Source organism: Odontesthes bonariensis, chromosome 6 (genome assembly GCF_027942865.1).
Source record: "Odontesthes bonariensis isolate fOdoBon6 chromosome 6, fOdoBon6.hap1, whole genome shotgun sequence".
Lineage (NCBI taxonomy): Eukaryota > Metazoa > Chordata > Actinopteri > Atheriniformes > Atherinopsidae > Odontesthes > Odontesthes bonariensis.
In genome coordinates, this window is record NC_134511.1 from 1,662,445 (window position 1) to 1,676,812 (window position 14,368).

General features: G+C 44.5%; 1 protein-coding gene and 7 non-coding genes across 11 annotated transcripts in view; 6 read left to right on the forward strand and 2 right to left on the reverse strand.

The window, feature by feature from the left end:
• The window catches only part of cntrl (centriolin), a 30,579-nt gene that overhangs the window by 2,563 nt on the left and 13,648 nt on the right, over positions 1–14,368 (forward strand). For all 4 annotated transcript variants that reach the window (XM_075467019.1, XM_075467021.1, XM_075467020.1 and 1 more), the window contains exons 4-9: positions 309–431; positions 2,561–2,716; positions 3,830–4,116; positions 13,384–13,469; positions 13,637–13,710; positions 13,798–13,968. In XM_075467019.1, coding sequence (XP_075323134.1) covers positions 309–431; positions 2,561–2,716; positions 3,830–4,116; positions 13,384–13,469; positions 13,637–13,710; positions 13,798–13,968 — 897 coding nt within the window. The remainder of the gene's footprint in view (positions 1–308; positions 432–2,560; positions 2,717–3,829; positions 4,117–13,383; positions 13,470–13,636; positions 13,711–13,797; positions 13,969–14,368) is intronic.
• Positions 4,973–5,054, reverse strand: trnas-gcu (transfer RNA serine (anticodon GCU)). The gene has a single exon. It is a non-coding gene; the product is annotated as a tRNA-Ser (tRNA).
• trnas-gcu (transfer RNA serine (anticodon GCU)) lies at positions 5,236–5,317 on the forward strand. Its single transcript has one exon. It is a non-coding gene; the product is annotated as a tRNA-Ser (tRNA).
• Positions 6,491–6,572, reverse strand: trnas-gcu (transfer RNA serine (anticodon GCU)). Its single transcript has one exon. It is a non-coding gene; the product is annotated as a tRNA-Ser (tRNA).
• Positions 8,105–8,186, forward strand: trnas-gcu (transfer RNA serine (anticodon GCU)). The gene has a single exon. It is a non-coding gene; the product is annotated as a tRNA-Ser (tRNA).
• On the forward strand, positions 9,109–9,190 carry trnas-gcu (transfer RNA serine (anticodon GCU)). Its single transcript has one exon. It is a non-coding gene; the product is annotated as a tRNA-Ser (tRNA).
• Positions 10,557–10,629, forward strand: trnaa-agc (transfer RNA alanine (anticodon AGC)). The gene has a single exon. It is a non-coding gene; the product is annotated as a tRNA-Ala (tRNA).
• trnaa-agc (transfer RNA alanine (anticodon AGC)) lies at positions 12,308–12,380 on the forward strand. Its single transcript has one exon. It is a non-coding gene; the product is annotated as a tRNA-Ala (tRNA).

The following is a 14,368-nucleotide window of genomic DNA, read 5'->3' on the forward strand; positions in this document are numbered from 1 at the left end:
AATAAATAAATAAATAAGGAAATAAGTAAATAAATAAATAAATAAGGAAATAAATAAATAAATAAATAAATAAATAAGGAAATAAAGAAATATGGAAATAAGTAAATAAATAAATAAATAAATAAGGAAATAAATAAATAAATAAGGAAATAAATAAATAAATAAATAAATAAATAAGGAAATAAAGAAATATGGAAATAAGTAAATAAATAAAGAAAGAAAGAAATAAGGAAATAAAGAAAGAGAAAAATAAAGAATGAGTCATAAGGTTAGGTTTAGGATAAGCTGGACGTGTGTGTGTGTTTCAGGCCCATCGCTCTCAGCAGCAGGTCGACTGTCTGCAGGCTGAAAACCAGCGTCTGCAGCGCCACCTGGAGGACGCTCAGAGACACTGCAGGCGGCTGGAGGACGCAGCCCGGACGCTCTCACAGGTCAGAGCGCCCACAAACCCAACACACACACAGATGTGAACCGTGAAGCAGCTTCAACATGTCCAGCTTACCTCCTGGTTAATTCTGACCCAAAAAACTGAATAAAACAATGTTTGACAAGTCAAAATAAAATGGAGAAATAAATCATTTTCAGGAAATGAATAGATTAAGACAATAATACAGAAGTAAATACAGGAAAGCTTCCCTGAGTCAGTGTTTCTGTGGAAGAAATATCAATAATAACTAGAAAGCTGCAAGCAGCTGTATGCGGGACCGAGATGTGCGCACGTTGGGGCATGCGCTGGACGCCGTAGTCGCGCAGCTCTGCCCACACAAACGATACCCTTTACATACGTACGAGGTCGTCAGGGTGGCCGTGTGTGCCAAGTTTCATGACCTTACAATGATGATAAGGCTTTCAAATCACAAACGCCATCACATGATTTTCACCACCTGGCCACGCCCACACCGTTCAGAGTTTGTAAAAGTTTCTCAACACTTTCCCCCCATGTCTTAAGAGTAACCTGGCCAAGTTTGAAGCCTGTAGCATTAAATCTGTAGGACGAGTTCGATCATATGCAAGGCGTGGAATCGGGCCAAAATGGCACCAAAACGCACTTTCCATCCAAAATGGCCGCCTTCCTGTGGCCGTGGGACCATGGCGGCAAGAGACTTTTTTGTGTGTCTGGGCATGATGAATGAGTGTACCGAATTTCGTCATCCCACGTGAAAGTAACCCCAATGCGGAGACCATTTTTAAGCATCGTAGGGGGCGCTAGAGAGCCAATGAGCGACTCCCAAAAATATAAAGTTTAGATTCTTTCATGTCGTCGACTGGCAGGTGGCGCTCGCAAAATTTCCTGAGTTTTCGAGCACCTTTTGCAAAGAATAAGAATAATCCTTACAGATTAGGGGTGGAACGGTACAAAAAACTCACGGCTCGGTACGTACCTCGGTACGGACCCTACGGTTCGGTACATTTTCGGTACAGTGCCGAAGGAGGCGTGTAGCGAGGTTCGAGCACATGTAACAGATATCTGAATCCTGCCTCTTCTACAGTGGAATATGGGCGCATAGCAGATGCGATGTAAATTCCAATTGCTTCGGTAATTTGTTTTGCTCTGCATGTATTCGTATCCAGGGGTTGTTGTAATACATTTGGGAGACGTAATTGGTCGGGTCTTTTCATGGTTCTATAGAACACATCTGACGGAGGTGTGTGGTGGTCGGTAGCTACGCCCCATGTCATGCTATCACGGCTGAAATGTTTCATCATACCACACAGACAGAACCGGCGCGTGTTTAATAAGTTAAACTTACACGTTGTCTCCTTTGTCTGCAGCGCTCTGCTCTCCTTTCTTCCTTCATGAAATGAAAAAGTATCTCCTGACTCTCTCTGTGAGCTCTTCCAGCCTCATTGTTAGACGCCTGATGTGATCGTCCATGATTAATATCACCATCATGCAGACCATGAACACGGTGGCCTCCCGCTCTCCATATTAACTTCTTGGTGGTGTTTTTTCTTCTCTCGGGTTTTGTTTTGTTTTGTTGTTGAATGTAGCGCTAAACGGCTAACGGCTAATGGCTAACACGTCACTGACACGGACGGCTGCGCGCGGCGCATCAGTCCCGACTCATGTGCGAATGCCGACTGAAACAGCTCCGCTGGGGAAGGACAGTTATCAGAACGAAATTCGAGTAGGACAGCTACTCTGTCCGAAAGCGTATATCTCTACGGACCAATCAGAGCTTGCATGTGGCAGTGTTTAAATGGGTCCTGAAGGAAACAGAAAGCTTCCGTACCGTGTGTATTCTGCGTGGAAATGCGCGTACCGAACCGTGACCCCCGAACCGTGACCCCCGAACCGTGACCCCCGTACCGTGACGGTTCGGTACGAATACATATACCGTGCCGGCCCTATTACAGATACAATAGAAGAAGAAAAGCTTCCTCCAGCTGATCAGTCACATGACGTCAGACTTCTGAATAACCCAAAGAAGATCTATGTGGTCCTGAGCCAATAAAACAGCAGATAAAAGATCTCAGTGAGGCGTTTCTGTGGTTCACATGCACGCCCACAGCTGTGGTTCACGTGCACGCCCACAGCTGTCCGTCCCACTGTGTGCAGGACGTGAGCGTCCAGCAGGTGGAGCTGTCGCAGCTGAGGGTGGAGGCTCAGGCTCTGAGAGACGGGCAGGTGGAGAGCAGCAGGCGGCAGGCGGAGCTGGAGGCGGAGCTTCTGCAGCTGAGGGAGGAGCCAACCCACCAGGTGCCGCCGGGACAGGTAGCAGGGTTTAAAGTTAGCATGTTTTCACTCCGATTTAGGACATTTCTGTTTGTGTCGACCGTTCTTATCGTCAGTTAAAAGATTTTGGATCCAGAGAGATGAATCGGATTCAGTGATCAGGGTCAGGAAAGAGGAAAAATAAAGAAATAAGGAAAGAAAGAAATAAGGAAAGAAAGAAAGAAATAATGAAATAAAGAAATAAGGAAAGAGAAAAATAAGGAAAGAAAGAAAGAAATAATGAAATAAAGAAATAATGAAATAAAGAAATAAGGAAAGAGAAAAATAAGGAAATAGAGAAATAAAGAAATAAAGAAATAAGGAAAGAGAAAAATATGGAAATAGAGAAAAAAGGAAAGAAAGAAAGAAAGAATATGGAAAGAAAGATAGAGAAAAATAAGGAAATAAGGAAAGAAAGAAAGAGAAAAATAAGGAAATAAAGAAATAAAGAAATAAAGAAATAAGGAAATAAAGAAATAAGGAAAGAGAAAAATAAAGAAATAGAGAAATAAAGAAATAAGGAAAGAGAAAAATATGGAAATAGAGAAAAAAAAGAAAGAAAGAAAGAATATGGAAAGAAAGAAATAAGGAAAGAAAGATAGAGAAAAATAAGGAAATAAAGAAATAAAGAAAGAGAAAAATAAGGAAATAAAGAAATAAAGAAATAAGGAAATAAAGAAATAAGGAAAGAAAGAAATAAGGAAAGAGAAAAATAAGGAAAGAAAGAAAGAAATAATGAAATAAAGAAATAAAGAAAGAGAAAAATAAGGAAATAGAGAAAAAAAAAAGAAAGAAAGAAAGAATATGGAAAGAAAGAAATAAGGAAAGAAAGATAGAGAAAAATAAGGAAATAAAGAAATAAAGAAAGAGAAAAATAAAGAAATAAAGAAATAAAGAAAGAGAAAAATAAAGAAATAAGGAAATAAAGATAGAGAAAAATAAGGAAATAAAGAAATAAGGAAATAAGGAAATAAAGAAAGAGAAAAATAAAGAAATAAGGAAATGAGGAAATAAAGAAATCTCACAGCTAAGAAGTTCCTTAGATTAAAGTTGAATGAATCCTCTGATCCGTGTCAGAGTGAAATGTTCTGAACGTCCAACATGGCTCCACAGATGAAGGCGGGGCTTCGCCTCAGAGGCTCCGCCTCCTCCATGTTTCCAGACTCCATCCTGCCTCCTGGAAAGTCCTGGAGTTCCAGGACCTGCTCCAACGAGGCTCTGCGGGCAGCTGCGGACCAACAGAACCACAACGGGAGGGTCAGAGACCAGGTCAGAACCAGAACCCGGGTCGGCTCGGTCCAGAGTCTCCAGAACCAAATGGACCAGACCAGGATTCAGCTGGACCGGTTCACAGCTGCCTTATCAGAACCTCAGGAGGAGCCCGACGAGGCCCGGGTCAGGTACCAGAACCGTTTCTTATTCAACCGGGTCAGGTACCAGAACTGTTCTCATCCAACCGGGTCAGGTACCAGAACCGTTTCTTATTCAACCGGGTCAGGTACCAGAACTGTTCTCATCCAACGGGGTCCGGTACCAGAACCGGGTCAGGTACCAGAACTGTTCTCATTCAACCAGAAGGGAGCCCACTGGTTCTGATCCATCTTTATGAGCCGTTTTCAGAGATTCTTCAGCTGGAGGCAGAACAGACGGTTTACCCACAATGCATTTCGCTCCTGCCCGAGCCGAAATCAGCCGGCCTGAAGCTGATTTCCCTTAAGCTCTAAACTCTGTAAACTTTAGCAACATTTGAAACATTTTCAGGTGAGAAAGTAGTCGTTTAGATCCCCAACGTGTTGAAAACCTGACAAAATACCGGCTGTTTACAATTTAGTTCCCACGAATTCGGCGCTACTAAAGCTAGCCGCAGTGAGCTAACGCACTTCCTGTTATTTTCACAAAATAAAATACCCGTTGCCTTTTATCATAGGGAAAGCCATTACCATACAATTGGTGCTTTTGTTTTGAAAACAGGAAGTGAACCTACCCTCGTTGTAGCTAGCTTGAAACTGCCGTTTTGACAGGAAATGACGATCGGCGACGTCACGTTACGTTGCATCTTGGGTAGTTTGAGTACGAGTAGTAACCTCATGATGCATACCCAACATTTAGGAGAATCTAGTATGCATCCGGGAACTTCTCGCTTACTCAAACTCGCATACTAACTCAGAAAGTTAGTAGGAGTAGTAGGAGAAGTATGCGGTTTGGAACACAGCCCTGGTTCCCACTCAGAGGGAAACCATCGGAGTAAAGAAGGATCGACGAGGATGGGATTCGAACCCACGCGTGCAGAGCACAATGGATTAGCAGTCCATCGCCTTAACCACTCGGCCACCTCGTCCTGTGATGCTGCTGGAGGGAACGTGGAGAGGAATGGATCAGGATCCAAACATGTGACACAGTTTCAGGGGATCCAGTGAAACTGTGAGGAACCAATCAGGAAGCTCACAGCCTGTAGAGGAGAGGGGGTTCCACTGGATCCTGATCCATTCCTCTCCACGTTCCCTCCAGCAGCATCACAGGACGAGGTGGCCGAGTGGTTAAGGCGATGGACTGCTAATCCATTGTGCTCTGCACGCGTGGGTTCGAATCCCATCCTCGTCGATCCTTCTTTATTCTGACGGTTTCCCTCTGAGTGGGAACCATCTGTTCTGAGCTGCTCTGTGACACGTTTAACAAGAGAAGAAGAAGCTCTGTGACACGTTTAACAAGAGAAGAAGAAGCTCTGTGAAACGTTTAACAAGAGAAGAAGAAGCTCTGTGGCACGTTTAACAAGAGAAGAAGAAGCTCTGTGGCACGTTTAACAAGAGAAGAAGAAGCTCTGTGACACGTTTAACAAGAGAAGAAGAAGCTCTGTGACACGTTTAACAAGAGAAGAAGAAGCTCTGTGGCACGTTTAACAAGAGAAGAAGAAGCTCTGTGGCACGTTTAACAAGAGAAGAAGAAGCTCTGTGACACGTTTAACAAGAGAAGAAGAAGCTCTGTGGCACGTTTAACAAGAGAAGAAGAAGCTCTGTGGCACGTTTAACAAGAGAAGAAGAAGCTCTGTGACACGTTTAACAAGAGAAGAAGAAGCTCTGTGACACGTTTAACAAGAGAAGAAGAAGCTCTGGCTGTTCGAAACTGCATACTACATACTGCATACTCATCGATCAGACAGTATGCAGAGCGTTTACCCACAATGCATTTCGCTCCTGCCCGAGCTGAAATCAGCCGGCCTGAAGCTGATTTCCCTTAAGCTCTAAACTCTGTAAACTTTAGCAACATTTGAAACATTTTCAGGAGAGAAAGTAGTCCTTTAGATCCCCAACGTGTTGAAAACCTGACAAAATACCTGCTGTTTACAATTTTGTTCCCACGAATTCTGCGCTACTAAAGCTAGCCGCAGTGAGCTAACGCACTTCCTGTTATTTTCACAAAATAAAATACCCGTTGCCTTTTATCATAGGGAAAGCCATTACCATACAATTGGTGCTTTTGTTTTGAAAACAGGAAGTGAACCTACCCTCGTTGTAGCTAGCTTGAAACTGCCGTTTTGACAGGAAATGACGATCGGCGACGTCACGTTACATTGCATCTTGGGTAGTTTGAGTATGAGTAGTAACCTCATGATGCATACCCAACATTTAGGAGACTCTAGTATGCATCCGGGAACTTCTCGCTGACTCAAACTCGCATACTAACTCAGAAAGTTAGTAGGAGTAGTAGGAGTAGTATGCGGTTTGGAACACTGCCCTGGTTCCCACTCAGAGGGAAAACGTCAGAATAAAGAAGCATCGACGAGGATGGGATTCGAACCCACGCGTGCAGAGCACAATGGATTAGCAGTCCATCGCCTTAACCACTCGGCCACCTCGTCCTGTTAACCCTCTAACCGCCAAAGTCGCAGAATTGCGACATGACGTCAGCATAAACAAAACAGTCTGTAGATAAACTAAACGGGCTTTAAGGTGTTCAGTCCTCCTACCACTAGTTGGCAAACATGTTACCCTTTCAAACAAGACCAAGCTCACGTCATTTTGTAGTTCACAGTGTTTTTATAAGGCAGTGCAAAAAAGCCGCGCTAGCTCAGACACGGAAGCAGTTATTCAGAGCTGTTCTGTAGAGACGTGCGAGTTGAATTTTTATTGTCAGCGAACTATTAGTGAGTTTTTAACACCATGGCTTGTAAGAAGTTGAACCGTGCGGAAGTTTTGAGCATGCTATTTGCCGATTCCGACTCCGAAGGAGAGTTTTTACCTCGTGAGGAGGAGGATCGGACGAGCACTCATGCTTCCCACGGTGAAACTTCCGAAGGCAATGGTGCCGGCATGCGAAGCGAGGCTGTTCTCCAAGCACACACACACACTCCAACTCATTCGCTGCCGTTATCCAACCTCAATGGAGTGGGTGGTAGTGGGGAACGCGGTCGCAGTGTCCGTAGAGGTGTTGGTCGAGGAATCGGGGGTGGGAGAAGTGGGTCTGGTATCTCTAGCATGCGCTCTCTCCATCCAGCCCCCGGTGCCGCGGCGCTTTGCCTATCCGCCAGCGCAATGATCCTGACATTTTACCACTTGTTTTATTATTGTATTCCTCATTCCTGATCATCATGAATAAGGTTGAACAGGTTAAAAAAAAAAAATCAATTCATTGTCTTCCACTTCTTGCATGTGTTTTCCTACCCTATGGTAGCCTAATGATGACAGTATTTTACCACTTTCTCCTGTTTTATTGTTGGTTTCCTCCTTATGAATAAAGGTAAAAGACAGAAAAATGAAAATAAGTTCAAACATCAAGTCAATATCCACCATTTCCTGAAAAAATATAGGCAACTTTTCGCATGTGTTTTCCTACTATATGGTAATGATGATATAGTAATATTTTACTACATTATTCTGTTTTATTGTTGCTTTCCTGTTCCCTGATCATTATAGATGATGATAAATAGACAAAAAGAAAAAAAAAGTTTTAAAAAAACAAGTTCATAATCACTCAATTCCAATATTTCCTGAACATAATAAGATTCAAAATGGCTGCCACCTGATGACGTCATAATATGCAAATTAGATCAATAATTTCATACCCCACATAAACTATGGATCATGGGCAACATTTTTCTAATGTACAGTAGGCATCTATCTTTGACCCCCTTTCAGCCACCAGCTTTTGAAACATTAATGTCAAAATCCAGTATTTTCAAAAATCAATCTTGGCGCCTGAAGGGTTAAAGGGTGTAATGCTCTGATGGGACTCTGTCTGCACCGCCATGTTGGACCTTCTTCAACCCTCTAAGGGACAAACTGAAACTGTGAGGAACCAATCAGGAAGCTCACAGCCTAGAGAGGAGAGGGGATTCCACTGGATCCCCTGGATCCTGATCCATTCCTCTCCACATTCCCTCCAGCAGCATCAGACGAGGTGGCCGAGTGGTTAAGGCGATGGACTGCTAATCCATTGTGCTCTGCACGCGTGGGTTCGAATCCCATCCTTGTCGTTCTTTCTTTATTATGAACTCTATGTTTCTGTGGGTAACTAGATGTTAGCATGTAGCAGCATAGCCTCTGGCTGTGTTCGAAACCGCATACTAAATACTGCATACTACATACTAGATACTTCCATACTATATACTTCCATACTATATACTTCCATACTACATACTTCCATACTACATACTAGATACTTCCATACTATATACTTCCATACTACATACTTCCATACTATATACTTCCATACTACATACTAGATACTTCCATACTAGATACTTCCATACTATATACTACATACTTCCATACTACATACTAGATACTTCCATACTATATACTTCCATACTACATACTACATACTTCCATACTAGATACTTCCATACTATATACTTCCATACTACATACTAGATACTTCCATACTATATACTTCCATACTACATACTACATACTTCCATACTATATACTTCCATACTAGATACTTCCATACTATATACTTCCATACTTCCATACTACATACTAGATACTTCCATACTATATACTTCCATACTTCCATACTGCATACTGCATACCCAACATTTCGGAGAATCTAGTATGAATCCGGGAACTTCTCGCTTACTCAAACTCGCTTACTAACTCAGAAAGTTAGTAGGAGTAGTAGGAGAAGTATGCGGTTTGGAACACAGCCCTGGTTCCCACTCAGAGGGAAACCGTCAGAATAAAGAAGGATCGACAAGGATGGGATTCGGCCATCTCGTCTGATGCTGCTGGAGGGAATGTGGAGAGGAATGGATCAGGATCCAACATGTGACACAGTTTCAGGGGATCCAGTGAAACTGTGAGGAACCAATCAGGAAGCTCACAGCCTGGAGAGGAGAGGGGGTTCCACTGGATCCTGATCCATTCCTCTCCACGTTCCCTCCAGCAGCATCACAGGACGAGGTGGCCGAGTGGTTAAGGCGATGGACTGCTAATCCATTGGCCTCTGCACGCGTGGGTTCGAATCCCATCCTTGTCGATCCTTCTTTATTCTGACGGTTTCCCTCTGAGTGGGAACCATCTGAGCTGCTCTATGACACGTTTAACAAGAGAAGAAGAAGCTCTGTGACACGTTTAACAAGAGAAGAAGAAGCTCTGTGACACGTTTAACAAGAGACGAAGAAGCTCTGTGACACGTTTAACAAGAGAAGAAGAAGCTCTGTGACACGTTTAACAAGAGAAGAAGAAGCTCTGTGGCACGTTTAACAAGAGAAGAAGAAGCTCTGTGACACGTTTAACAAGAGAAGAAGAAGCTCTCTGGCACGTTTAACAAGAGAAGAAGAAGCTCTGTGACACGTTTAACAAGAGAAGAAGAAGCTCTGGTTGTGTTCGATACTACATACTAAATACTGCATACCAAATACTACATACTAAATACTGCATACTACATATTGCAACATTTAGGAGAATCTAGTATGCATCCGGGAACTTCTCGCTTACTCAAACTCGCATACTAACTCAGAAAGTTAGTAGGAGTAGTAGGCGAGAAAGTAGTCGTTTAGATCACCAACGTGTTGAAAACCTGACAAAATACCGGCTGTTTACAATTTTGTTCCCACGAATTCGGCGCTACTAAAGCTAGCCGCAGTGAGCTAACGCACTTCCTGTTATTTTCACAAAATAAAATACCCGTTGCCTTTTATCATAGGGAAAGCCATTACCATACAATTGGTGCTTTTGTTTTGAAAACAGGAAGTGAACCTACCCTCGTTGTAGCTAGCTTGAAACTGACGTTTTTGACAGGAAATGACGATCGGCGACGTCACGTTACGTTGCATCTTGGGTAGTTTGAGTATGAGTAGTAACCTCATGATGCATACCCAACATTTAGGAGGATCTAGTATGCATCCGGGAACTTCTCGCTTACTCAAACTCGCATACTAACTCAAAAAGTTAGTATGAGTAGTAGGAGTAGTAGGAGAAGTATGCGGTTTGGAGCACAGCCTTAGTCTCAGGTTCTGTTCATTTTCATCAACCTGAAACATCTTCACCTGTCGTGATTCATGTCGGAGTCGAGGACGGAAATGAACCCAAAATGCAAAACAAAAAGACTGAAGATGCTGAGATAAAACTGAATACAGGACATGCAAATAGATCGATAAACAGGTTTATAAACTGATAAATATGATGATAAAAGTTACTGAAATTAAATAATCTAATCTAAGAATTAAAATTTTAAGCCTTCATTTTTAATGGCTCTCCCCCTGAGGCCTTTGTTCTGCCGACGATGATCCCAAATCTGAGCTGGAGTGTGACAGTTTAATCTAAGATCGGCTTTAAACTCTGCGGTCAGATGGGAGAAAGAGGAGCTGAGCAAGAGGAGGAGGAGGAAGAGCAGCTGAGCAGGGGAATTAGCTCAGATGGTAGAGCGCTCGCTTAGCATGCGAGAGGTAGCGGGATCGATGCCCGCATTCTCCAGGAGGCTTTTGACCCTTCCTGCTGCGTCTGTAACCTGAGAACTGGGCTGAGAGACCTTCAGGAGCCTCATCAGGCCACATGTTCTCTCAGCTGTACAGTTTTTATGTCTCTAAAAACCTTTCAGGAACCTCCTACAGACTGCTGTCTGTGCGCGAGCTTCTGTCCAAATCAGCTGGTTTGAGATGTGATTTAATCAGAACTCTGTGGTCAGAATTTATTGTGGTTTTAGTGACTTATTTATCAGAATTTATGACTGGTTTCACTTTCTTTCCTGGAATCAGATCAACAGTCCAGAGCTTGGCCGTTAGCTCACGCAGCTAACAGGAAGCGTTTGGCCGTTAGCTCACGCAGCTAACAGGAAGCGTTTGGCCGTTAGCTCACGCAGCTAACAGGAAGCGTTTGGCCGTTAGCTCAAGCAGGAGAGGAGAGGGGGATCCAGTGGATCTCCTGGATCTCGATCCATTCCTCTCCACATTCCCTCCTGCATCACAGGACGAGGTGGCCGAGTGGTTAAGGCGATGGACTGCTAATCCATTGTGCTCTGACGGTTTCCCTCTGAGTGGGAACCATCTGTTCTGAGCTGCTCTGAGACACGTTTAACAAGAGAAGAAGAAGCTCAGGCTGTGTTCGAAACCGCATACTACATACGTCCATACTTCCATACTACATACTGCATACTGATCGATCAGACAGTATGCAGAGCGTTTACCCACAATGCATTTTGCTCCTGCCTGAGCCGAAATCAGCCGGCCTGAAGCTGATTTCCCTTAAGCTCTAAACTCTGTAAACTTTAGCAACATTTGAAACATTTTCAGGTGAGAAAGTAGTCGTTTAGATCACCAACGTGTTGAAAACCTGACAAAATACCGGCTGTTTACAATTTTGTTCCCACGAATTCGGCGCTACTAAAGCTAGCCGCAGTGAGCTAACGCACTTCCTGTTATTTTCACAAAATAAAATACCCGTTGCCTTTTATCATAGGGAAAGCCATTACCATACAATTGGTGCTTTTGTTTTGAAAACAGGAAGTGAACCTACCCTCGTTGTAGCTAGCTTGAAACTGACGTTTTTGACAGGAAATGACGATCGGCGACGTCACGTTACGTTGCATCTTGGGTAGTTTGAGTATGAGTAGTAACCTCATGATGCATACCCAACATTTAGGAGGATCTAGTATGCATCCGGGAACTTCTCGCTTACTCAAACTCGCATACTAACTCAAAAAGTTAGTATGAGTAGTAGGAGTAGTAGGAGAAGTATGCGGTTTGGAACACAGCCTTAGTCTCAGGTTCTGTTCATTTTCATCAACCTGAAACATCTTCACCTGTCGTGATTCATGTCGGAGTCGAGGACGGAAATGAACCCAAAATGCAAAACAAAAAGACTGAAGATGCTGAGATAAAACTGAATACAGGACATGCAAATAGATCGATAAACAGGTTTATAAACTGATAAATATGATGATAAAAGTTACTGAAATTAAATAATCTAAGCTAAGAATTAAAATTTTAAGCCTTCATTTTTGATGGCTCTCCCCCTGAGGCCTTTGTTCTGCCGACGATGATCCCAAATCTGAGCTGGAGTGTGACAGTTTAATCTAAGATCGGCTTTAAACTCTGCGGTCAGATGGGAGAAAGAGGAGCTGAGCAAGAGGAGGAGGAGGAAGAGCAGCCGAGCAGGGGAATTAGCTCAGATGGTAGAGCGCTCGCTTAGCATGCGAGAGGTAGCGGGATCGATGCCCGCATTCTCCAGGAGGCTTTTGACCCTTCCTGCTGCGTCTGTAACCTGAGAACTGGGCTGAGAGACCTTCAGGAGCCTCATCAGGCCACATGTTCTCTCAGCTGCACAGTTTTTATGTCTCTAAAAACCTTTCAGGAACCTCCTACAGACTGCTGTCTGTGCGCGAGCTTCTGTCCAAATCAGCTGGTTTTAGATGTGATTTAATCAGAGCTCTGTGGTCAGAATTTATTATGGTTTTAGTGACTTATTTATCAGAATTTATGACTGGTTTCACTTTCTTTCCTGGAATCAGATCAACAGTCCAGAGCTTGGCCGTTAGCTCACGCAGCTAACAGGAAGTGTTTGGCCATTAGCTCACGCAGCTAACAGGAAGCGTTTGGCCGTTAGCTCACGCAGCTAACAGGAAGTATGTGGCCGTTAGCTCATGCAGCTAACAGGAAGTGTTTGGCCGTTAGCTCACGCAGCTAACAGGAAGTGTTTGGACGTTAGCTCACGCAGCTAACAGGAAGTGTTTGGCCGTTAGCTCACGCAGCTAACAGGAAGCGTTTGGCCGTTAGCTCATGCAGCTAACAGGAAGGGTTTGGACGTTAGCTCCTGCAGCTAACAGGAAGCGTTTGGCCGTTAGCTCACGCAGCTAACAGGAAGCGTTTGGACGTTAGCTCACGCAGCTAACAGGAAGCGTTTGGCTGTTAGCTCACGCAGCTAACAGGAAGAGTTTGGCCGTTAGCTCCTGCAGCTAACAGGAAGGGTTTGGCCGTTAGCTCCTGCAGCTAACAGGAAGCGTTTGGCCGTTAGCTCACGCAGCTAACAGGAAGTGTTTGGCCGTTAGCTCACGCAGCTAACAGGAAGTGTTTGGCCGTTAGCTCACGCAGCTAACAGGAAGCGTTTGGCCGTTAGCTCAACAGCAGCTGCCGACGCAGAGAGGAAAGATTGTGACAGTTTCAGGCCATCTGAAGCTGCTGAATTAAAGGTTAAAACCCAGTTTTAGTGTAAAATGTCTCCTTGTTCCTTCAGCGTTTCCCTGCAGAGCTTCGGTCCCGATGACCTCCTGTCCAGGAGTCTGGAGCGGCTCCACAGAACCATCCAGCAGAGCCACAGAAAGTTAAGTTGACACACATTACTGAGCCCTCAGCTAACACTTCTTCACTTAAAGATGTTGCATAATCAGCATTATTGTAATGGTTTCCCTGCTGTAGCGAGGAAGGCGTTGGGTTAACCTGCAGCAGGTGGGTCTGCACCTCCTGGCTGATGTTGTTGTTGGTCCTGCAGGAGGCGGAGCTAAAGCAGAGTCACCTGCAGCTTCAGGACGTCCGGCAGGAGAGGGACGCCCTGCTGCAGCAGGTCTGAGATCAGCTGCTCCTCCTCCATGTTTTACACTGAACTCTGAAGTCTTTGCTCCACCTGACCGAACCCGTTTCTGCCGTGCAGCTGCGCTCGCTGAGCAACGGTTACCAGAGGAGCCTCGGCCGCCTGAACAGGAAACTACGGCAGCTCAGCAGGTTCATGTGTGAGGCTGAGCAGCTGACAGCAGAGCAGCTGAGATCCACCACCGAACAGCTGAGAGCTCTGAGCCACACGGTGGAGCTGCTGCACGCACAGGTGCACACTCACACGTGCACACTCACACACACACACACACTTCCTGTTAGCTGCATGAGCTAACGGCCAAACGCTTCCTGTTAGCTGCGTGAGCTAACGGCCAAACGCTTCCTGTTAGCTGCGTGAGCTAACGGCCAAACGCTTCCTGTTTGCTGCGTGAGCTAACGGGCAAACGCTTACTGTTAGCTTCGCGAGCTAACGGCCAAACGCTTACTGTTAGCTTCGCGAGCTAACGGCCAAACGCTTCCTGTTACCTGCATGTGCTAACGACCAAACACTACCTGTTAGCTGCGTGAGCTAACGGCCAAACACTACCTGTTAGCTGCATGAGCTAACGGCCAAACACTACCTGTTAGCTGCATGAGCTAACGGCCAAACCCTTCCTGTTACCTGCATGAGC